The sequence below is a fragment of the Camarhynchus parvulus genome, chromosome 10 (genome assembly GCF_901933205.1).
Source record: "Camarhynchus parvulus chromosome 10, STF_HiC, whole genome shotgun sequence".
Taxonomy (NCBI): Eukaryota; Metazoa; Chordata; class Aves; order Passeriformes; family Thraupidae; genus Camarhynchus; species Camarhynchus parvulus.
This window is the reverse complement of record NC_044580.1, coordinates 6,017,237-6,041,927: the sequence shown is the minus strand read 5'-3', so window position 1 is coordinate 6,041,927 and position 24,691 is coordinate 6,017,237. Positions and strand designations below refer to the sequence as shown.

Below are 24,691 nucleotides of genomic sequence, written 5' to 3'. Positions count from 1 at the left end.
TACAAAAACACGAGACTTTAAACTCCTAATACATTAGATTCACAGAAAATACATCATAGTTTGCTGTAATGGCTCCTGAAAAGTAAAGAAATATCCAGTGCTTTAAGTATCTGGTACAATTGAAAGGTTAAGCAATAACAATTGGAAGCACACATTTTAAAAAGCCCTGCACAAGAAGTCAAGCATTTTACAGTCCAGCAAGATGCAGTTAGTTAACACTGCTGTTTATAATCTCCTTTTGGACTGGTTTAATTGGTTCTATCCAGTATCTGGTCTCCAGCAGCACAAACAGTAGCAGTAAAGCATCCATGATGTATGCCACAATGTACAAGTACTACTTGCAAAACAGTAACTTCAAAAAAAAATGTCTTGCTCTCCTAGAAAATAGAAATTTAAGCTTTATAAATGTACCAGATGGGGAAAGAACCCTACAAAAGCAATTCCAAGCTCCAGTCTAGCCTCAGTAGCTGTACAAATTCATTAGTGCCCATAACAGAGGTGAATGACCTTGGAGCAGTCTAGGAGCCCACTGCAAACATTGCAGAGTTCAGAAGTCATGTCCATCACACTGGGACTTTGTGTTGGCAAAGGGACTTGACAAACTTCAGGCACGTAAGATAAACTGCATCTGCCACATACAGCCAACTCTAAACAAACAAGTCTTGCAGTAATAAAATTTATTTGCTTTAATAAAATTCTATAGGCTGTAAAACAATATCCTCATGCAGGTAGGATTTCCACAGGTCAAAGACTTTTCAGTCATGCTCCATTTCTTGAAATATGAGCATAAACTGCAACAATCCCTTTAAAATGAAGCCTTGCCATGGTAGGAGATATATACAATTATGACTATTTTCTGGTCTTACAGAATACAGATATTTTAGGATGCTTCCATGCAGGTCACCATACCAACTAAGGTTCTAAAAGCCAGCTATTCAGACACTCATACTGTTTCAGTGCATAAGTACTTCCTCCATTCAGCACAGCACGAGATGACAATACCTTATAATACTCAATGGTTGGGCAAGGCCACCTGAATATATTTTAACAGTTGTTTCCTCCCTCTTAACAGACATTGAAATTAATATTTTAAGACCCCAGATTTAGGGACCAATTTGCCTGTGTTCACATGTCATTTAAATAAGCTTTAGGGAATGTCTATTCATTCATACCTCTTAATATTTCACATTCAGTCCTTCTACTATTTTACTACATAAAACTTTTCTTACATGCACTGTTTATGAGAATTTTAAATCATGAAATAACTGCATGCATGTGAGGACTTCTATTTTTAAAAATGTGGGAAAGGTTAGCCAAGTTCTTCTTCAGCTTTGGTCACATACACGAGTGTAACAAAATGAGATCTGGTCTATCAACACAAACTCCAAAGAGATCTTCTGCAATAGCTAAGGTAAATTCAGACACAGTGGTCTTTGCATTTAAGTACTGAAAATTATGGAAACCCAAACCCACATTTCTACTTCACATAAAGCACTACCTCTATGTATGCATAGTACATCTGGCTTGAACCCCCTGAAGAAAAAAATTCAGTAAGACAAAAATGTAGAACTTTTACCTCAAGACAATTCAAGTGTTGATCAAAATAGCTTAATGTAGTCTCTAAAATACAGAAATATATCTGAGCAATGTAGAATCACTGAAGTCAAATGGCACCAGAAGCAGGGGGAAGGTGAGGCACACCCAAAAACCTGCACGGCATCACATCCTTTTTGAAGTCATGTAATACATACTAGATAGTAATGCTCAGAAAAAATTCATGCATGTTTATTGCACCAAATTTCAAGGCATGAATAAAATTTATTCGTTTTTACAGAATTACTGGTAGCTCCAAGAACCTCATTGTTTCCCCCTATAATAATGTTCTCTTCAGCACAGACATTCATCACTCTAAAAATTTGCCTGCTCCAAGAACCTGCCAGAAAGGAAACAATTCACCATTAAATGCATCCCAAAAGGGGGGAAAAAAAGTAAAGAAACCAATCAAAACAAGATACTTTTCCAGTATTATCAATGTGTTGCCTGGAGTATTCTCACTGAAGTGACATTTTCCTCAGCAACAACAGAAAAGGTGTCCTGAATTCTGATGGACCAGATGAAGAAATCAGAGGTCCAAGATATCTTTCTGTTGTTCTTCCTAAGGTCACCATCTCAAGCCCCAGCACAATAGTTAATGGAACTAATTAATTTTAGCCTAAAATAGCTTTCAGCAGCAATGAGATTGCTAAAAATTCATCAGTTTGCTGCAGAATTTGTTGAGATGCAGGCCTGGCTTCTCTTCTAGTAAGTATGTTTACTCAATTTCCCCCTATCAGCTACCTCTCTTCCTCGAGGGAACAGTGTCACTGCCTCTTGTTCATATTATTTTGGATCATGAAAGTTCACGGAAAAATTAAGAGCTATTCTAAAAAGATGACCTTTTTCCAAAAGGCTGATTTCTTTTAGGAAACTTAATTTTTTAGTTTGAGTAAAATCAATATTCAAGCTACAGCTAGTTACTGCAATGAGGAACAGAACTACAGTAATTGTAAAACCTCTCACCCACAGCAAATGGAAGGCAAACCTATTATCTTGAGTCTCTAGCTGCAGCAATTCCAGGCTGCATTATTTCCTACTTGACATGAACAAGCTTCATAGTCACAGGTGGTTACTGTTTTCTGGGAATCTGCAATAGTGTCACATCCAGCCCCTAAGCACATTCTAACCTTAGCAAACAGCAGTTGATTTAAAACCATGTTTTCTTCAAGATATTTGCTGTACTGCACATACTGCACAGGTGTGTGAAACCAACATTTCCTTCTCACACTACCCAAGCTGTGTAAGACTCCGAAGTTCCCCATTATCTCCTCCACAGAAGGCTCTTTCTTACCTGTGTGACTGCAAATCCATGACAGAACTGTCTAGATTTGGTTCTGCTCTGAATATCATCAACAAAATCACCAAGTAAGGTACAACCAAAGAATTCCAATTCATCTTTTCATTGCACTTTGCACTCTACATAACTGGGTCAACCTGTGTGTGCTAAAGGGTACAAATCAGTCATTCAGGTATGATGGCAAACAGCCTTTTAGGAAAACAACACTACATTCATTTACTGGAATCTTATGTCAAGATGATGTTGAAGAAGAAGCATCTCTTTTGCAAGAACATGCATTTAACATCACAGCAGGAACTTAGCCCCCTTCAAAAATGTTTCTGCTAAGCAATTCTTCCACTTTGCATTTTGCAAGATACCACCAAGGCACACTTGAAACATCTAAAGAAATACATTACACTCGTGTGTAAAGTTCACATCCCTCGACAGCTTGGGCTACAGGGAATAAACACAGACAGGAAGGGAAGGAAAGTGCCTCTGTCACAGAAACATTTGGAACTAGAGGACTGCTTTTTGTCACAACTAGTTTCTTAAGTTGCCCACTAGAACTCTGCAGATATTTTTCATATTTGCACAGGAACCAAACTGATCTGCACATTCCCACCTCTGTCACCACAGTTCCTTGTGTGTTCATGACCTTGATAAGAATAAGGCAGACTACATATAAATAGCATCACCAACAGTCCAATATCAGTAACTAACAAGTCTGACATTTCTGATTTCTGCAAGGTCAACAGAGCAGTTACTACAATTATAGGCACAGCTCTAGTATGGAGAGAAAAAGGCAGTATCTGTAAAAACATTTTGTATTTTAAAAAAGAAAACACATTTTTGTTTCAAATTTATCTTTCCCTGCTATGACATACATATATATGTATGTTTCTGGTTTCCACTTCACAGGATTTGTAAAAATTACACACAAGGCAAATCACACTAAAGCACTCCCAGTGAACTATTAGGATCACTTGATTGCGGACACAACAACTTTAACCTTGGCCACATTTTCAATTCATGAAATCACCTAGGTGCCACATTAAGCTGCTTCAAACTAGAAGCCAACAATGTCACGTGGCAAACATAATTGACATGTTTAAATACACCATACTTGAAAAACAAAATTGATCGATTTTATTGCATGTGCTTGAGTAGGTTTTTACAGGAGGCTTTGAACAGATTAGGTGTCTGTGTTACAAAGAGGGAACAGGAAGTTATTCACAAGCATTTTGATGACTTCACTGAGCAAGGTGTAAATGCTCTTGTTCAAAGACACTGTACTGTCAGAACCCCAGAACACTGCATTGCTTCTTCATCAGCAAGAACGTGGTGTAGTCCTGTGACTGAGAGAAGCCTGTGGCCATAAAAAGGATTAAATATGTCAGTCTTATGTAATACCATCACATTTCTGTTTTGTTCAAGTTTTCATGTTATTGCTGCAAATAGGAAAAATCTATTGTTGCAATAATAAAATGTCTGAGATGTCAAAATAGGCCACGGGCTTGCAAACCAATAGAGTTTTTAAGAAGGTTTTGAGCTCATATCACTTGTTTTCTGAAGTATGAGCCATTAAGTGTGATTTTGTCAGTTTGTGATTTCTCTCAGCAAACATGGAATTACGGAAATTTGCATTACTTTAAATGAACAACTAAATTATTGTACATTCATGTAACTCCATTCTTTAGGACTTCAAAAGTCAGACACCCTGGCACTTGTGGGGAGAAAAAAGAGCTGTAGAGGCAGTTTCAGTGTGAAGCCATATAAAAATCTGGCTGATTTCAGGTTCTGTTAAAAATCCAATTTCACCAAGTTTGAACAAGCTCGTTTTGATCTAGCTGTACACCATTTTTCAATCTCCAATCTTATTAAATTTCACAGACTGAGGTGGTACCAGATGGCATCCAGGATATTTTTTTATTCTGAACTTTTGAAAAAAGCTCAAAACCCTAATGTGAAATTTAAACTGAAGGGAACTCTGCATAGATTTCTGTGAAACTAAATTGTATCTAAATTATAAACATGAACCTGCTGCACAAAAATTCAAACCCTGGTCTCAGCAAAGGGTTAAGACTCAGATTCTTGCCTTCCCTGAGAATATTCTCCCACCTTTGTTTAGCTGAAAGGCAAAGCACAACTTCCTGCAGACAAGTATGGTCAAAATATACATAAATTACACAAACCCAGCTTGTTACAGAGAACACAACACTCTGCTGTTAATTTGGCCTTAAGTACATTTCACTAGCATTAGGACAAACAAATCCCATTAATCCTATGAAGCAAAGATTTGCCCCATAACTCTCATTTTGAGGTGGAGAATCTGGACATTAAAAACACATTTGGGACAAAGATGTATCACATGGAAGAGATGAGAACCAGTTGCCAGCAAGCCACCCAAGGGAGGGCATAAAACTACTGGGCTCCACCTTGGTTAAAAAACTGGTTCTTAACAGGGCTACAACATCCAAAAAAAGCTTCTGGGCGCAGTTTGCACACTCGGCAGACACTCAGTGCCCTTGCACAAGCTGGACTAACAACAATCAGAGGGCAAATCAAATATCCAAGGTCCCACAGGAAATCCACTGCTGAGCAGCCTGGGTACTTTGGTTGGAATAAGGATCTGCATCCACAGCAGCTCTCTGAAACAAGCAAGCAGCCACTCTGCCCAGCCCAGGGACTCGGTCTCTCCATGAGACAGTCACACAGTGGTACCTGCCCAACCCAAGAGTTACAGTTTTCACAGTTTTGGTCTAACACAGTAAGTCAATACTTCCAGCATATTTTAAAACAAAGCAGCTCCTCAACTATTTGCTCTGGGTCATCTATATCTGCGCGCACAAGTGCCGCATAAAAAGAAAAATAGATACATACACACAACTAGAGCCTCTGTGGATGTTCTTCCCAAGGATTTATTTATTTCTGTGACAAGTTTGCCCATCTCAGTCTACCAAAATTGTAATCTTTGTTTTAACAGAAGTGCCTAAAAACATACTGGACCCTTTCCAGGCTCCAAAGTAATATTATAATGTAGTTAAATGAAAACAAAACCTAAATACTTAATTTCCTGTAGATTTCCAAGATTGCTGTTTCAGTTTCCTGACTAAATAATAGGTATTTTGGAATATTCTGTTACAGTTATTAGCATTTTCAATTTGCTCCTAGAAGTCATCAAAACAAAATTAAGCATTAACTTACTCTTTGGCTTCTTAGTAAAAATCAGCTTAGGTCAGACAACATTTTGCTGCACTGTCCTCGCTTTCTAAAAATTATTTTCACTAAAACTTCTGGGTACTGGCATCTAATAGTTTATTATAATTAACAAAGCAAAAGTCCTAGTGCCTAAATTCTGAAGTTCCTGAAATTACTGAATTGTAATAAATTTTTCATTTAATCAGTGATTTATCAGTGGTAACAGTAATTAAAATACTACCAATACTCACCTGTCATCACGTATAACAGTATTGCAAAAAAAAAAAGATGAACAAACCTTTAGCAGTAAATACACTTAAATACACTTCCATACTGTATTTCTAAGAACTCTGACTTTTAGATGAGGCCTGAAATATCACTAGTCAACACAGCTACCACTGCTAGCACAAGGGAGTACAACTGCAAACAAAGAAAAAAACCTGCTCTCCAGACCACAGATATCACAGGAGGCAGCATGGATTGAAAGTGACAGTGAAAGTACCAAAACAAATCAAATTAAAATGAATACTAATTCCATTTATTGTTTCAATTATTGTTTTAGCACTCAACCTCATAAATCCTCACACATGAAAGCCTTTATTTTCACCTCACAGATGTTCATAAATAGCCCCCCTTCTACTTCATGACCCCACCTGCCATGAGAACACATCAATCTGCTAATAAGCTGTCTGTAACATACATATGTCTTTTTTTTAATGTATAGTAATTTAAAGTTTTACTGCACATTCCAACTCTACTGCAGGTTAAATTCTAGTAACAGACATCATGCAAGCAAGCAGAGCGAAAGCACACAACCAAAGGAGAATTCTCATTAAATATGTGATACACAAGCTTGCTCTAATGCTGTACAATTCTTTTTTATTCCCCTTGCTCTTCTTATATTTATCATGATAAAATGATTTGTGACTGTTTACAGTGACAGTCTTCTAGTATGAACATTAGCAGACAACAATAAATTCAAGAACAGCTTCTTCATTTTTATTTTTGTGCATACATAACACAACACCCCCTACAGTGAGTGAGCTCCCCTTTCCAGAATTTTTCTGGGACAATGGTACAAAGCTGATGCTGCCCATTCAGAGGCTCTACTGCCACAGAACACAGGGTCAGTGAGCCAAATTCAGATGCTCCCATGTCACCACCTGTCTGAGGGGGTCTGCTGGCAATCTCTACTGTCAGGCAGCTAACCAAGGATCTTTCTAAGCATTCTGCAGAGAGGAATCTAAAAGCCCTTTTTGGGAGCCCCAAGCTAAGCATCACAATGAGATGCTGAAAGTCAAATGGCTTGAACATTTCCAGGATGAGAAACATAATTCAGCCAATTAACAGCAAAAGGTATCATTTATACTGCAGGAGTAATTGCTAAGTTTTCACCCCTCTTCTAAATAGGAGAACAAGAATGAATACTTATGCAGCCAGTCCCTTCTTAATAGCTTTCTCCCCACTGCTGGCTTGCCCAGGTGTTTAACAGATCCCTTAAATGTGAGTTTTAGAATGTTACTTCTGCTGCACCCCTCTTTGTTTACAATAAAATCTAAATTACTTTGTTTCCTTCTGCTATTTAACCTCAGAAGAGGGGTCCTGCACTAGCTACATGACTCTCTTTTACAACTGCTTTCCCAAACTTTCATTGAAATCAAATGTATTTCAACTGGTTGAAATTTCTTGGTTGTTTTTTTTTTTCTTTGAACTGCTGTAATGTAACACAAACCAGGTTTGGTTCTACTGGTTACCTAAAAGGCATAAACTACATCTTAGTCATTTCTGCATAAGAGACATGACATCAAACCCTTCACCTCCACCATGGTATGGAGTACACAGCTCTTTGTTGGTTTCCTCATTTGTGAAGGCAGGACTGCTGCAATCTACCCTCCTACGGGCTACCATAGCTGGTTTTGTTAGAGTGCATCCAGGAATACTTGGCAAGTGACTGAGAAAAAGGAATAGCTGAGACCACATTTATTTTCTGTTTTTATCCAAGCTCCTTTTTTCTTGTCTACACTTAATTTCTCCATCACAGAAAGCCAATATTTCAGAAACAAAAAACAGTGATCATGAGTTCAGGTTTTTTTATGAACAACCACGTGAAGGGACTGGTGTGTTACTGAATGTTTCTTCATGAACACTCCCAGCCTCCTTTTATACCACTGTCCCACAGGACTTTTCTTGTTTCTTTAAAACTAAGCTGGAGTGATCATTTGACTATTCCAACCGAGGGAATAATTAATTATTCATAAACACCTGACTTCACTTTGAACCTGATATACATCAAACTGTTTAATCAGAAAAAAACCAAGGCCCAACAACATGCAATATTTTATTTTCTACTCCACTGTATACCCAGCATTCATGAAAACTTCAGATTATTTTCAGATTTACTTTGGATTTACCATTTTCAACATCGATTTCAAACTAGTTCAAAGATAAGCATAACTCAAGGATAATAAAATTCCCTACTTGTGTCACTTAATCATTAGAGATAACAGTATTTGCTTTCAGAACAACTTCTCTAGTGATACAATTAAGCTCAAAGCTGGGATGTATTTTCTACTGTCAGCCAATCTATGAAGACAAAGGCATACTGCAGATAAGGATTATACTCTACCTTTTTATAAAGACAAACCGCACCTGAAAAATTATTTTTAAAATTGCAGAAATAAGAACAAAATAAAGGTACACAACACTCTATTACTTTGCTGTATCTCAAGCTGCTTCTGATAGCAGGTAAGACATTCCTGACCACATTTGACAGGAGAACAGAATGTGCAGCACAGAGGGAACCAGAATCTGGATTAGCCATTCTATGCTGCACTTCAGCACCTACTTTTGCTTCAAAGCGAAGCAAAACAAACCTTTTCCAAGACATGTGCTATGTATGTAGCACATACAAAAGCAGTTAAAAACCTTTTAGAATGAAGATATTTTGAAATACCATTTTGGTTGGTTTGAGTTTTTTGTTGGTTTGGTGTTTTTTCAAATGTTAAATGCCATTGTAAGCAACATCTGATCCTGATAAGGTCTGTTTTCCTGGGTCATTTATAGCAGAACTACAGATTCAGACAGCAGCTCCATGGAAGAGTAAGGAGCTCCATCCTTTAGACTGTGACGTCTTTTCCAGAACAAGAGGCTGCTGGACAATAGGAAAAGAACAAATATACAGATCCAGCGCTTAGTCATTTCATCTGAACTTGAATATTTGCTACTCCCAACCACCTGCCACCAGATTTCACACCAGTTCAAAGGAAACTTAAATCAATAATGTCATCTACAGTTATCTTACCTGGACATTAGCACACACCAGCACAGTTCCAAATAGGAGCTCCTTGCCTCATCCTGCTTTTCTGATGGAGATTTAGCATGGTTGGCTATGATTCCTATAGCTGACACAAGTTACCTCCCTAGAAAGTTTGCAAGGTTTTCAATAGCTGATGCACTCTTTGTTTTAGGCAAGTAAAATCTCTATTACCAATCCTTTTGTTACTTAAGTTACAGTGTGCATTTTAAAACTGCTTAGATATTTTTTATTAACGTCAGCAGTTAGCTGGAAGATGAAAACAAACTACATTGCAAGAGAAAATGCAATATAAAAATCAGGACACAAAAAATAGTTGTTTCACGCACCTTTGAGAAGTATCTACATTCCCACCCAAACAGAATTTTGGGCAAAATGCTAAATGATCCTTTGTAAAGCGCGCCCCCGCGTGGTAACCATCATCTCTGCCAAAGCAATTTTCTTCACAGCTCCCAGGTGAGGTTTCTGTCTCCAAAACCACCTCGAGTCGGTGCTCACACCTGCCCAGGTACTGGGACGGCTTCTCCTACTGGGAGAGTCCCAGGCACATGCAACGACACATGCAACATTCTGCCCTAGAGGCACTTTCTCAATCTATGGGCAAGGTCAGAATTATTAAGAACATTCTTTTCTCTTAGCTTGTTTATTAAAGTCTTCTCTGTCTTCTCTCTGCATTTTTCTCACAAGATTAAAAGTTACTGAGTAGGACTAACCCACTGTCTCCAGAAGAAATGTAAGGATACACACACTTCACACAAAAGAAGATAAAAAATCTTGAAGGAAGAAAACAGACACTTGTGACTAAATAGCAAGTTGCAGGAAGTCCCATTGGCAGTCACTCTTTAATTTAATAGCACTGTCAAAATGTAGAGTTAGAAGAGGAGTAGCAAATGTATTTACAAAAACAACATCTACTCACTAATACCGAAACATATTCCAAGCATGTGTATTAGGAATACCCAGCTGTGGCACCAAATAAAGACTATAAAAAAACAGAAGTGCAACTCAATAGGACTGTCAAGGAAAACGTGTTCACTTAAAAAATGCATCAGAAATAATATTGTTCAAGTGTGCAGAAAACCAAACTTACACAGAAATAATGCAGCTGATTATCAAGATCATTGTTCTACTTCTTTCTTCTGCATAGGCAGAATATCACCCCATTCTTCCTGCTTTGTCTGGTTTTACTTTTGAGGTATTTAATTAATTTAAGTAGTTTTAATTTCATTAGGATTCAGGGAATACACAATAATTTCAATGAAAAGTGAGCTTTTTTTGCAGCATTTGGGTTAGTATTTGTGCCAGTTATGACAGTGTCACAGACAGACAATATGTTCTTATAATGAAATACTCTAAATCAGTTGGGCTTTTTCACTTCAAGTTTTTTTAAGAACTATTTCATCTCATACATCATATTCTTTACTATCTTTCTAAATAACTTTTATTATTTCAGCATTTTCCATCTTTTTTTCCTCTTAAGGTAAGCTGAAAATACTAACCAAAAACAATGGTCCTAGGAACAAAATAGATAATGGTTTGTGACACAGGGATATTATTGTTCTGGTAATGTAAAAGAATGTCCAACAGAGGGTGATAGAGACCATACGTTTGTAAGATACAACTCAATTATCAGTTTTCTGAGTCATAGATCAGAAATGCAATTAAAACAAGTTTCTGGCCCTTTCTGAATTAGTTTTAGATCAAGGAAAGCTTTAAAGCACAACCAACTTCACCCAGATCTATCCTGTACAAAGGAAATTCAAAGCCATGGCTTTGCTTGTACTAAGAAACAGAACAGAGACAAACATGGCATTGTCCAGATGTGCACAAGTAAGAAGAATTGGTACATGCAGAGGACAAGGCTGTATTCATCAGTGATTTCCCCTGGCAAACCAACTATTTAAACTGAACTTGACCTTTCACTATTTGAGTTCATGAGTCACATCTGAGCCACTTCTGCAGCTTTTGCCAACACATATAGGAAACATCAGTCAAGCGTCAAATGCCCCTCACTAGGAATTTATTTCTTTCACTAAGCTCACTTGAAAGATTACAATTCTTTTTCTAAACACTGTAACATTTTGTTTAAAATTGCTACCATCTTGCAAAAACTGTATTTATTCATTGCAAATGGAATTTACACAGCAGATGGCAGAAAGTCAACACAGCAGCTCCTTCTGAACCCATGAAATGTAACCACTCAATTGTTTTCTAAGAGAACATCACTGCTGAGTAAAAGGAGAGCTAGTAAGACCTGAGGCAAACATGGCCCAATCAGAAAAGTTTGACTACAAGCAGCTATAAAGCAATCAAAAGAAACCATTCTGTTGCAGACTCTGAAAAATATCTCCACTCTAAAACTGAATCAGAAAAAGATATTGTATTTCGTTCTTATTTAAGCTTTCAATTTTTTTGCTCTGGTTCTTTCAAAAAACCTCTTCTGTAGAAAGTAAAATATGTTGAAAAAGCTCACTGGCAGACACCTTAATTGGGGCTAAAATCCTAAATCCATCCCGTCAGCACTCCTTAGTTTGTTCTCAGTAAACACAGATGTTAGTTAAGAAATCCCTCAACCTGCAATAATAAAAGCTAATGTTTTTCACATCTACTTTAATACAAATAAAATTTTTTAAAAATGTGCAAGTTTAAGGCAGCATTGCTGAGTTCGAGCAGCTGAGGCAGCCTGCCTTACCTTGCACTGCCCCGCCACGCAGATGGCCGTCCCGTTGGGCTCGCAGGGGGTGCCGTCGATCACGGTCTCCGCCTGGCGCACGTAGAAGCGGTAGCCGATGGCCCGGCAGTTCAGCTCACACTTCTGACTCCCCTTCACTGTGGACACAACGCAAAGCCCCGTTACCAAGAGCACAGCAGTAGATTGGGAAAGGAAAAGCTCCTTAAACGAGCAGTAAGGTCCGAGGGGAAGAAACAAATATGCAAACAATGCATTGTAAGTGACCACATCAAATGAACGGTGATTAAGAAACCAACTCCCAGGTAAGCATTCCAACACACCTTATCACACAGTGTAAACAGTACCTCCATTGTTAACGACTGACACTTCCCTAAATGACCAAGAGTACTTTTAGTTCCTTAAAAACACTGCTGGTTCATCTTCTTAAGGCATAGTGACGTGTTATGGCATTTAGTAACTCCTGAGTGTCAGAAAAATTACACCATCATCAGAAGGGTGTGCATCAAATCAGGCCCACTTACAGTCCCCTGTCTGTTCAGATCCATCAGGCATACAAACATCCAGCACTGAGAAACATTTTAAACAAGACAGATGCACATTTGTAAAAATTCTATTGTTTGTTATCTTAGTTTTTACAACTCAACTCTTACAAGTCAACTCAACTCTTCTATTCCACTAAATTTCATTTTCAAAAATGTATCAAATGCATTATCATTCAAAACCCTGTGATTTCTGCTGACATGCAAGAAGCAATAGGAAATCAGTCCACTGAACTCAGGGTGAGAGGAACACAGAAGACAAGAAGCAAGACATGTTAGCTTCCCCTGTGAAAATCTGTTCCTTGAGCAAATACAGTCTAACACTCCCCACATCTTACGCTATCAGGTTTGTTAACACGTTTGTGTAGCCTTTCTGTTGCAAGTCATCTGTCAGGTCAGAGTTGCTCTCAGCTTATTACCCACTTGCTAACTGACATAACAGTATCTTCAGCTTCTTTCCAACCCAGAGTAGTGCTGATAGTCAGTGGCAGCAAGGTCCAAACGGAAATCTTTTTTTATGACAATGCTTTCATTGCTGCCACAATAATGAACTAAAATTCCTTCATAAAGCTTCAGCTCATCCCCTATACTGAATCTGAAACCTCCTATTTAATCTAGGTGGCAAAGGAGATGCTATGTGCCCTCATTTAATGCTAAAACATGCTGTTCACAAGATTTTCTCCTTGACTTCAGGGTATTTTTGAATCTTCAGCTAAGAAATAACAAAAAGCCAAAATAAATAAAAGCAATCACTTCAAATATATATTAAACAACTGTTTGCTGTACTAAAATTTCAGCTCAACTTCAGTTACCCCCTGTGCAGATACAGGATTAATGCAGACCAATTCTGTATCTTACATTTTCCCTCATACAGCCGAACTTATTTAACTGCCACTCATATACACCATGTATTGTGTCTGGCATTCTTCTGATAAAACCCACAAAAACATCTACTCATTTTAAGACAGGTCAAAGATCTGTTTACTGAGTTTGGGTTTTTTGAAGAAACCATGCCATGTTCAACTAGGTCATCCATCCACTGGCTACCTTTTCTTTAGATTCACTAGCTTCTGATTCCAATAACTTCACTTAGTTATTAAAAAAAAGCAATCCAACCCCCCCACCCCCTCAAAACCAAAACCAAGTCAAAACAAAACAAAACAAAAAAACCAAACAAAACCAAACTGAGGTATTTCCTGCAGTTCTATCTCCAAGTGTAACAGTCAGGTCTAATGATAAACTGAGCTTTATTCTTAGCAGCTTCATCACTTCACACATAACTATATTCAGAATTCTCAAATAAATATAACACCGTTTCAGTGATTCATTACAATTTAAGTCAACTTGTCCTTTTCTCAGTCTGAAAGTGTCCCATTTTCATAACATGCACGGCTAGCAATCAAGCAGCACCTCTGGAGAGTACATTTTCTTATCTTTCCATTCTCTAAAATCAAGTCAAACAAACCATTTAGGGTTTCTGAAATGTCCTTATCTTCTGTGTTTGTTCCCTTAAGTTCAGTATCCTGAAGCCTCACATTGCCATATTCTTCCTCTCACCATCTCCCCCATAGTTTTGATACTTTAAAATACTTTTTCTTTAAATTATTAGCTGGCCTTCTAGTTCCCAGTGAAAGTTTTGTGCTACTTGGAGATGAAAAAATTACCCGCTGCAGCATGGTATTTTTTCCTGATCTGTCTAATCCCTCATTTCTGCTGTGATAGGTCAGGCTACTGCATTGCTAATGCAGCACAGTAACAACCCCAAGCAGGCTGAGATTACTTACTGTGTAAAAATATAATTCCTATTTTATTATTTCTGTGTTTCATTCTTGCTCACCAGGAACTATTCCCACTCATACAAAAAGAAGTATTAGAACAGTCTCTGTCTCTGACCACAAAAAAACAAATCAGGCTTTAACAACAAACATACTCTATAACCCTCTGGCCCTCAATATTCAGATTCTTTCGATAAGTACATGTAAGGTACTGCCTTGGTAAGGCATACACCAACCACGCCACCTAAAGACAACATTCTCAAATGTGAACAATCTGAAAAAAACTTGTCTACAAAGAGCAAAATCTGTTAACTGAATTGCCCCTGCTGAATGACAGGCATTTCCCATAAGGATTTTATGTAAGCATTATGTATTATTGTGTAAGATGCAGAGAAATTACAGCAGAACAAACATTTTAGAATTCCCATGTAGAACAAGACACCACACTAGTAAAAAAACCTCCCTTACCCTGTGTTCTGCCACAACTCTTGAGGTTTTACAGTTTAGGTGGTAGGTCAAGCTGCACTACTGGCTTGGCAATTGGACATAAAATGTCAATTAAACAAAGAGCTGTGAGGCAATTGATTCCACACAGGCCAAATTTTTTACTCCCAAGTCAGCTGATCCCACACTCCACAAAAGGATCTATCTTCCCAACTCGTTGGCAGCAAGACACATTTCCACAAAAAAAACCTCAACTCTTTTGAAGTGTGGCACAGTTTCTAGGACAGTTAATTATGCAGGTACTGTTTAACATGTCCTCCTAGTGCATTTGTTTTTTATTCCCAAGCTCACCTTAGCATAACCAAGTCTTTGTGCAAAGTCTCACCTTATCCCCCCTTTATTAAATAGTGAACTTGGGTGAAATTTAATGTTTCCACACAGGTTCTGCCAGACATATTCCTTATTGATTTAACTGAAGGAGGTGCCTTTAGTGAACAATCTTGGTAACATGCAATGTTTGGTTTTCATTTTACAGACTGAAAAAGTATATAAATTTTAAAAAACAGTACTTTCCTTAAAACATCCTTACCAAACTAGCTTAAAGCACCTCAGGGACATCCTGGTCTTCTCCAAACGGCAAGACACGGGAGTTGGTTTTTTTCCAAGTCCTCTGTTGAAACTTACCTTCTACCTTTCCCTATGAGGAATACAAGCCAGGCATGCTAAAGCAGGACCACAGCACATTTCTACTGCCTTCCATGTCCCCAATAAGAACACCAAGACCTCACATGTTACAAAGTGCACATCACACAGCACACATTGCAGCGAAAACTTTCCACCATTCTCCTAAGATCCATTTTACTGATCAAACTGAAACTACAAATATCAACACATTTCATTGCAGATTTCAGTGCAGTAGAAGTTTGAGAAGAAAAATTCAACTGTCAAACATATCTACACATTTTTAGACGGCAAAAGAGTAATTTATGTGTCATCACACTACAGCCAGCGGCTGGAGTTCAAAGCGTGTCTCCAGCAGCATTTCCGGCTGAGGCCTTTCCTCGGGCCCTGCACAGGGGACGGCAGCCGCATGCCCGCTGAGAAGCACGAGTGAGCAAGGGAGAAGTGTCTTTCACCGGGATTCACAGGCTAACAGCCAAAGATCAAGCCTGATCTTTTAATCCCACTACAGGGAAAGCAAGCACTGGCGTATCCGAGCCCACAACGCGCTCCCGGCCCGAGACGGTGTCCCCGCGATGAGGCGAGGCCGGCCCGGCCCGGGCACCCCAGGGCGAGAGCAGCGCCGGGCACGGACCAAATGCGGCGTGGCCCGGGAGCGAGAAAAGAAACTAAATCTCTCCCCAGCTGAACACGCTCGTTCTTCTCTTGTTCTCGCCCCGGGCCCAGCCGCTCCCCGGGACCGCAGCCGGCTCCCAGCAGGTTCAGCCCTGAGGGAGCCGATGGCCGTAATGGACGCAGCAAGGGCTGGGCACGGCCGGCAGCGATGGCGCTGCCCTGCCTCGGCTGCTGCCCTCCCTCGGCCGCGGCCTGGCGCGCCAGGCGAACCAGCCCCTCTGCGAAATTTCACCCTCATCCCACGCCCTTTCGTTACATGAAAGTGTAAGAAATTAAAGTCCTCACAAAACATCCTGCCCAAATCTAGAAACCGTGCACGGTAAAACAAGGCAAGGAAGTCACCCCTTCAAAAATATCCCTACTTGCAGGAGTTTGTGAATAGACCTGTTTGCATTTCATCAAGAAAGAGCATTTCAAATCTTAGCACTGAGCTGAGGGGTATTCCATGCTGAGGGGCCCTGCTCCAGCCAGCTTCCCAGGGCTGGACAGGGCTGGCATAGCCCACAGACAGTCACCACGGCCCATCACCACAGCTGGACACCATGGCCACCACCCAGTGTGGTGACCTTGAACCTTGGCGTGCTCCACCTTCCACACAACCTGAATCCCTCAGCATTGCACAGCCCCCGTGTCCCACTCTCCAGCCAGGCCTTCTGCCTCTGACCCTCCACCTGCACACCACAGCGTGTGTGGGAGTGCATTTGTACTTCATGTCAGCTCTTCCCCTCCTTCAGCTTCCTCTTCCAACATGTTCTGCCACCCTCGGCAAGCCCCTGCCCAAGGAAAGGCTGTGGGGAGGCACATGGGCATGGTGGATGAGGAGGCCAGGCTGTGATTGAGCTGCTCCACAGCGAGCTCGAAGAGATACAGAGAGAGCTCAGCAGGCAGCTTGCCAGTGCACGGAACTGCAATCTAATGATATTCTTAGGGAAAAAATGTCAGAAGAAAAAGCATTCCAACCACAATACCTTTGATAAATAATGTATTCAGTTGTTCAAAGGGAAATTTAAAATAGCCACAGACCAAAAAAAACCCCAGGAAATAATACCCAAATCAAATAAGAATGGAGCGATCAGCAAACTAAATGACACTGTACACTGACTGTCCTTAAAGTATGTACCAAGTTCTTCCTTTCTGTCTCAGCTCTGAAGACTTGAAGCTGCTTGGAGCACGTACTGCCTCTCACAGCACGCACATTAAATCTGCCACAGATAACGCTGGCTGTAGGTGCAATCAGAATAAATGATACCATATAGGAATTTCACATTCCTCATGCCATGAGGTAGGGACTGGAATATACAAAACCTCCTCGATGGTTCTTTAGTCCAAATCTTAATTTAATGTGAGATCCAGGCTCCCTGTTGTTATCTACATAGCAGTTCTAGTTCTCCACAAAACATTACAGAATGCTTTTACCATTTGTCAGTTTTTGTAAGTTTGCCTAAACATCTAAAAATAGTTAATAACAAGCTGTGCAATTTGAGAAACGTGCCTCAAGGGTGCCCACACAGAAGTGGCATGCACACTCTTGGCAAGCAAATATCACAATCATGTTAATACTACATTATGGGATTAAGCAAATTTAAATTAGGCTTCATTCTGTGTGCAAACTGCCTTGTAAAGTCAACTTCAGTGCTTCTCCATAACAAGCCAAGATACACTCATCCATGATGTGTCAGAAGCAATTGTTCCAGGAACAAGTTGTCTCTGCATAGCTCAGTTATTTTCAGGGCCCAGCTTGCCATGGGCTGTAATTCAGTATTTACTCATGATAAAAGCAATGAATCTGCTAAACAGGAAGTGTAATGAAGCATAGCAGACACTGGAAAAACTTTTAAGAGATGTGCTAATATCAATCCATGTAACATCTCCTTTAGCTAAAGCTAATCAATGCTGAGATTGGGTGGGATTTCAGCAATAGATGCGCAGGTGACCAGCATTGTCACTGTGAGGGTGGTGACCCCCTGGCACAGGCTGCCCAGAGAAGCTGAGGATGCCCCATTCCTGGAAGTGCTAAAAGTCAGGCTGGATGGGGCTCTGAACAACCTGGTCTAGTGAAAGGAGACCCTGCCCACAGCAGGGGAGTGCAACTACACGATCTTTAAGGCCCCTTGAAGATTTTCTTTTCATACAGGAAGTGCTTCAAGACACATGCACAAGCAGAGAAACAAAGACAGGTCCAGCACATGACAGCAGAACTCTGGTTCTTTTACACTCTGCTGTGGCTGTAAGCTGGCAGCTCCACTGTAGAGTCCACACCAGGCCAGGAACAGCTAAATGTGACAATTCCACACTGATCCAGCAGTGATCCCCTGTGGAGCTTGGGGTAGATGGCAAGTGTTGGTTTACTACTAAACACAGGCAACCCAGTTTACACAGCTTCCTATACAAAGAAGGAAAATGCATATGAAACACACCACATCCTCTACAAAAGCCTTCAAGAAAGAAGAGCTACTTTACTTAAGGTTTCCCTGTTTAGGCTAGTAGACTATGAGGGCTTAGTTATCAGACTGGAGCATGAGCTCAGGCTTTGCACTTTAGGAGACTAGAAGGTCCGTGAGAAAAAACTGATCCCAAATTAGGCTGGTTTTCCACTGATGGACAGTTACAAGTTTTTGAGGTGGTCAGAGGAATAATGCTTTTTACAGCAGTTATCATATGCCAGATTTCTAAATAACAATATGCAAACATTTTCCAGGAAATAATTATCATGTAACTACGTTTGGGCTCTCTAAAAGAAACAGTAATGTGATGTGGTCTGCTTTATTTGAGTCTCTTTTGATACTTTGTCCTTATTAGGCTAGGGAACATCTCTTGACAATAACCAGAAAGGGTCGTGTTTATTTTTTTTCTTTGTCCCTTTCAGTTTTGTTAACTTCTTATAAAACTTTATTACTCTGCTTCAGATTTTTTTTCTAAAAACATTTTCCATTCTTCATTCCAGTGACGGAAGAACATTGCCCTTCTTTTTTTCCTACTTCCACTTTTCATTTTCTCATGTAATAAAGATGTTTATTACTTCACCTTGTCTCAACAATTTAATATATATTTGAAATACTGTCTGCACTGAGGTTTTGATATTAAGTGAAAAAAAACCCTAACTTTTATAATGAACCTGCTTATACATTTTAACAAGCATGGAGCCCAAAAGGAAAATACCATCCCAAGAAATTCCTCACTTTTACCTGAATGAACCACTTTTTTTTTCTACTCTTCAATGAACAGAATATTTCTAAAGGCCACAATGTTCCATGAACTTGTCTTCATAATTAATGTTTAAGGCAATAAGAAATTTGCAAATGTTGTCCTTTACTTCAATTTCCCTGGTATCTCCATTCCTCCCAAACCCCTCTGTCATTAAAAAACTATTAATAATATCTTACAGATTTACTGTCATGCATTAAAAATAACTGGAAAGTTGATTATTATTCAATGAAATTAAACCAACTAGAAACAAGTAATTCATAAAACCACATGCATATAAGTCTCTCTTGCTCAACTGGATGTGTGAAAATCAGCAAAGATTTAAGTTTGATGTGCTTCTATGAAATTGCAGTGCAGCAGAGCCCTCAGCTGAATGGCTCACATGGGCACCTGACCAGTAAGTACTGCTGGCTTCAGTACAGCTGCCACAAGTGAAATGTTTAACAGAGGCTCCTGGCCAGCACCCCTTTAAATGACATAACCAGGTAATGTAGTTTCTTCCACAGACCGCAGTTTTTACTGTGTTACATCTGGAACTCCTTTCTGAATTTAAAGGGGAAAAAAAACCCCAACTCCTAAAGATGTCTTTTTCACATCAGCCTTTCATGTGTCTGTAGTCACAATCCAGAGACAACCACTTGTCAGCCAGTGGCCACTGGATGTCTCCACTGGCCTGTGCAAACAGATCAAAGCTCTCCATCAGTGAAAGCTCTTTTAAAAGGCATTTATCTGGTTTACAAGCCACCACTTACACTTTCCAGAGTGCACAGCAGCCACACAGAGCTGCCCTCTCTGGCCCTCAGCACAGGCAGGGCATGGCAGCTTCACGTGCACTGCACTTCTGGTGAGGTTTCTCAGAGCAGCCCCCAGAGTTTAAATCAGAATTATTAAGATGTGGCTAGGTAAGTAGAAGAAAACCAAATAGCAATTGCTTGGGCTCAAAACTTTTTGTTTCTGTTTATATCCAGTGACAGCTAAAACTGTATCAATAAAACTCTCATAAGACAATATCACAAGATAAACTATTGACATTTCATGAAAGATGCCTTTTCTTGCAATGATATTATACAGAATTTATTTAAAATAAAACTAAAATATTTAGGAAACATACTATTATAGACAAAACCAAAGAGGACAAATAATACAACTAGTCTAAACAAATTCAATTTCTGGCCAGATTTATATATTGATTTATATGGGCACTAATCAGAGAAGTAAACCTGCTACATGCAGTGCAACTTCTCATCTGAAAGAATACCAAAACGAGCTCCATCCCCCGAAGTGCTGACCACTTCCTGAGGGACACTGAGAGCTATCATTCCCAACTGCTCTTAGCTTGGGATGTTCTGGAAGGAACTTGATACTGCTTTCTGTCTGCCTTACAGTTGGAAAGAACTGACTATTTCTGTTTGTCTGTCTTAGAATCTTACTGGCCTCTGGAATCTCAGCTTGCATCCAGATCTGTAATTTGGAATGTGATTTTATCTCCATCAGCACACTAGTAGCCCCAAAAACTTGGAACATCAAATAATGTTAAATTATATAAATCAGTGCTTTGGCAACTTTAGTGAATACACCTTCAAATCCTGCCTTCAGACCTCCCACAGCCAGCTTGGTCAGTTTTATTCAAATCTGTTCTAGCTGGAGGACTTCATGTCACACTTCAGAATAATAAGTGCCAAAGGTAGATGGGAAGAAAGAAGATTCAAGTTTAGGCCTGTGATTCCCCCAGCAGCATTCCAGACAAAAGCTTTCAGCCATCTCTTAAGGAAGCATATTTAAAGTTAAATGTCTCAGAAGTCTCTCTCCTATTAAAACATGAACCCTGCACATGAACACTAAAAACTCCCAAAGTAATGCCTATCGTGAAAAGACCATAATACTGAAATCTCTAGCATTTAATAAAACTCCAAACAAGGCTGCACAGAAAGCCTTGCCTCGTGTCAATGGCTGGCACACTCTTCTCCATGCACTCCTCACTGAAGTGCACCCTAAGCTTTCTTTAACATGAGCATAAAGAAGGACCAAGCAGCAAAAAGTGACAGCAGGGGAAGGAGGCAACACAATGCTGCTGTTTCTCAATTTTCTTTCTTAAACAAAACTTGCTCTGAGATGTACAGTTTGTATTACAGTCTAAATGCTTTCTTATTTACAAGAAATGATAACACAACATATTTTAAATCATTGCATATAGAAATCAACTTTCATTTTACTTTAATTACACAATTCAGAGACAATAATAATAATGTTTTCAGTTATCTCAATCTGCATTTTTTTTAGTTTCTTTAAACAGACTGATTTTGCCAAAATTTCTTAGAGAAACACTTTTGGATGAACTCACAAAAATCCTTGTCATTCTCTGCCTCTTTTTCCTTGCTGTCTCCAGAGGAAGCAATCACTTAGAAATGCTTCCCTATCCCAAAAATCCAGTTCCTGGACTCATTTAATATCCCTCTGATTGACAGCCTCATCATTCACAGTCTTCTATGCTGACATGAACAGGGCCTGTGCTTATACTTGTTTTATACTTGATATACACAGGATACACATGGATCAATGTGAAAAGCAAGAAAAGAGACTAAACTGCTTTTCTTAAGTTTTTGCTTTTATTAAACTTCAATTAAGGTTTTTAATTGAAGATTCTTTGCTCTGGAACAACACCAAGAAATTACCACCTGAGGAGCCTCAGCAGAAAGAATGAAATGAGAAACAAGCAGCAGCTAAAGTCAGCCCCAGACTCACTGTCACTGCCCCTTGGGAAATACTTATCAGTAGGTTCTGACTGAGCCTTATACACTTACAGATTGCGTTAAGATTTAAAAAATACTATTGTGGGGTGAGGAGTGTTTCTGAAATAATAAAAAAGACTTGTACCCATTTCAATATTAATATAGCTATTATTTGGTCCAAAATGTCCTAACTAAGTTTCCATGGCCTCTTGCCACAGTCCTTTAATAGGCAAATAAATTCTTAAGAATTACTTAAAACATTCTGTGCTTTTATTTACATACTCAAAGATATTTATTTCCTTCACTCTCGTAAACATCAGTTTAAAACATGAATGTTCATTAGAGCAGTGTTTTCAGTAGGATGCCAGTGACCTGGAGCTCAGTCAGTAACTTGAAAGCTGCTTCCCTTCTGGAGCAGATAAAACCCTAAACATTCAGTGTTTCACATTACATTTCATTTTTAAGACTATTCTTATATAAAAAGCTGTAATGATCATTGATGAGACACCAGATTTCTTAGCAACTTTGCTTCTAATTTTTCTTCTGGGTTTTCAAACTTTGCATGCCTTGATTGTTGGATGTTAAGATTCCTGCAGAAACCTGAAGGGCACCAACTCAGCGATCTTTTCTCAGGGAAAATCTAACTGGATGGCAGTGGGAGGCAGCTTTGCTCCCTGATGCTGCCAGCTGGGCTCCACCAGTTCTGACTGCAGCACTTGGAGCCTCCATGCTCTTAGCAGCAGCATTTCAGAACAACAAAGCTAAAGTTGTCTCATCTCCCATATCTCTCTCAGCCAAGGGGCAAATGGGTGTCTGGTAAAAGACTATTTTCACATTGAGAATTCTATCCTGAAACTAGGATCTGCCTCTCCTGTACTCATCTGTGGCATCACCCTACATCCCACTCCTCCGAGCACAGCAGTAGAAACCAATATGGAGGTGTCAAGACAAAAATGTTGTCAAACCCTTTTAATTTCCTTCTACAAACAGGCTCTGCATGCAAGAGAAGCAGTGCTGTGATTCAGCTTGGCTTTTCAAAGGTGTTTGACACTTCTTCAGCGAAAAATGACATCTGGAAGTTACTATAAGGGATGTGCAAAGTTGTTTTGAAAACTATTACTCATTACTACTCAGTAATTCACTGGCTTGGTTTTGGTACCTACTGACTAAGAATCTGCAAGATCTTTCTCAAATAAAGCTCCAGCTCATGTGTTCATGCATGAGGTAGATGATGTGATAGCAAGAGAGATTCACAGGTAACAACGCCAAGTTGGGAAAGGCAGCAGTACTGGAGGGAAGGATTAGAGCTCAAAAAATATGCTGACAGCTTGGGGAAGAGTCTGAAAAGGCAGGATGAAATATAATAGGGATTGATATGATATCCTACACTTGTGACAGAACAACCACCTGCACAAACACAGACTGAAAAACTAACGAAGAAGCAGTAATTCTACAGGGAATCTGGAGCAGTGACAGTGCCATTTAATGTGAGGCACTGAAGGTGTGAACTTAACAAAGGAAAAGCAAACACTCTATGGGTCAGTATAAACCAGAAGGCAATGTGCAAATCACAGCAGAGACCAACACACAGTGCAGCACTGTCCATTCTGATGGGTCATGGGAAGACAATCCAGAGGAGAAAGTGAGTGACCACAGCTCTAGTAAACACAGCTAAAGGGGGGAGATTCAAATAATAGTGGGGAGTTTGGAAAAGCAGAAGAGATGACAGTGTCTAGGTAAAGATAAAACACAAAAGGGAATAGAAGCCTTCCTATGTGTACTGTGAACCAGACAGGAGGTAAGAGCCCAAAGCTGTACCATGGAAATCTATATTACACATTACAGAAGACTTCCACTGGAAGGAGTAACGAAGGAATAACGAAGCACCATTTGCTTTTGGAGACTGCAGCATCTCCACCACTGAAGACTGGCACTGGACAAACTGAACAAGCACAAACTGTGCTCTTCTAAAGGGCTCCATTTCCCAACCTCAGATCTTACAGAGCACACAAGCCTTTCTACGTTTATTTATTGACTTATTTTTCGTTCCATAGTGCCTAGTTATTATAGACACAGCAGTCACCTTGGTTCAAAATATATTTGCTGTCATGTAGTACCTGTTCAGATACTGTTGTTCTCCATCAAGGAAACTGTTACCATTCACACAAACAGTTTCTGCATGAACAAACCTCTCTCTGCAGCTTTTTCCCAAAGAAATGTCAATGTTCAAGTGCAGTCCAAATATTTCCAATTGGTTAGTTTTTTTCCTCTGGAAAGCAGTAAATTGTGCAAATTCACAGCCTTGCAAATTCTACCTCTCATTCTGGACTGCAGAAAGCATAATAAAAGTACATCGTTTTCTGTCCCCAAAGTTATACATGGAAAGTATCTACAGCCTGAGCAATGTACAGTAAAAGTAATGTAACACTTTAAAATCTTTGTAAAAATGTTATCACCTGTTCTCTTAAATATTACACCAAAAGCAACCCGCAAAGTAACTGCTACCTCAAATGCCTAGAAAACACCAAACCCATCTATGTGTGTTTCAGGCTGTTAATTTAAAGTT

The 24,691-nt window shown here is 39.5% G+C and overlaps 1 protein-coding gene across 1 annotated transcript in view; it reads right to left on the bottom strand.

Moving 5' to 3' along the window:
* THSD4 (thrombospondin type 1 domain containing 4) overlaps positions 1 to 24,691 on the bottom strand; it is a 190,709-nt gene that overhangs the window by 116,782 nt on the left and 49,236 nt on the right. The window contains exon 3 of the mRNA XM_030955315.1: positions 12,079 to 12,215. Within this exon, the coding sequence (XP_030811175.1) occupies positions 12,079 to 12,215 (137 nt within the window). The remainder of the gene's footprint in view (positions 1 to 12,078; positions 12,216 to 24,691) is intronic.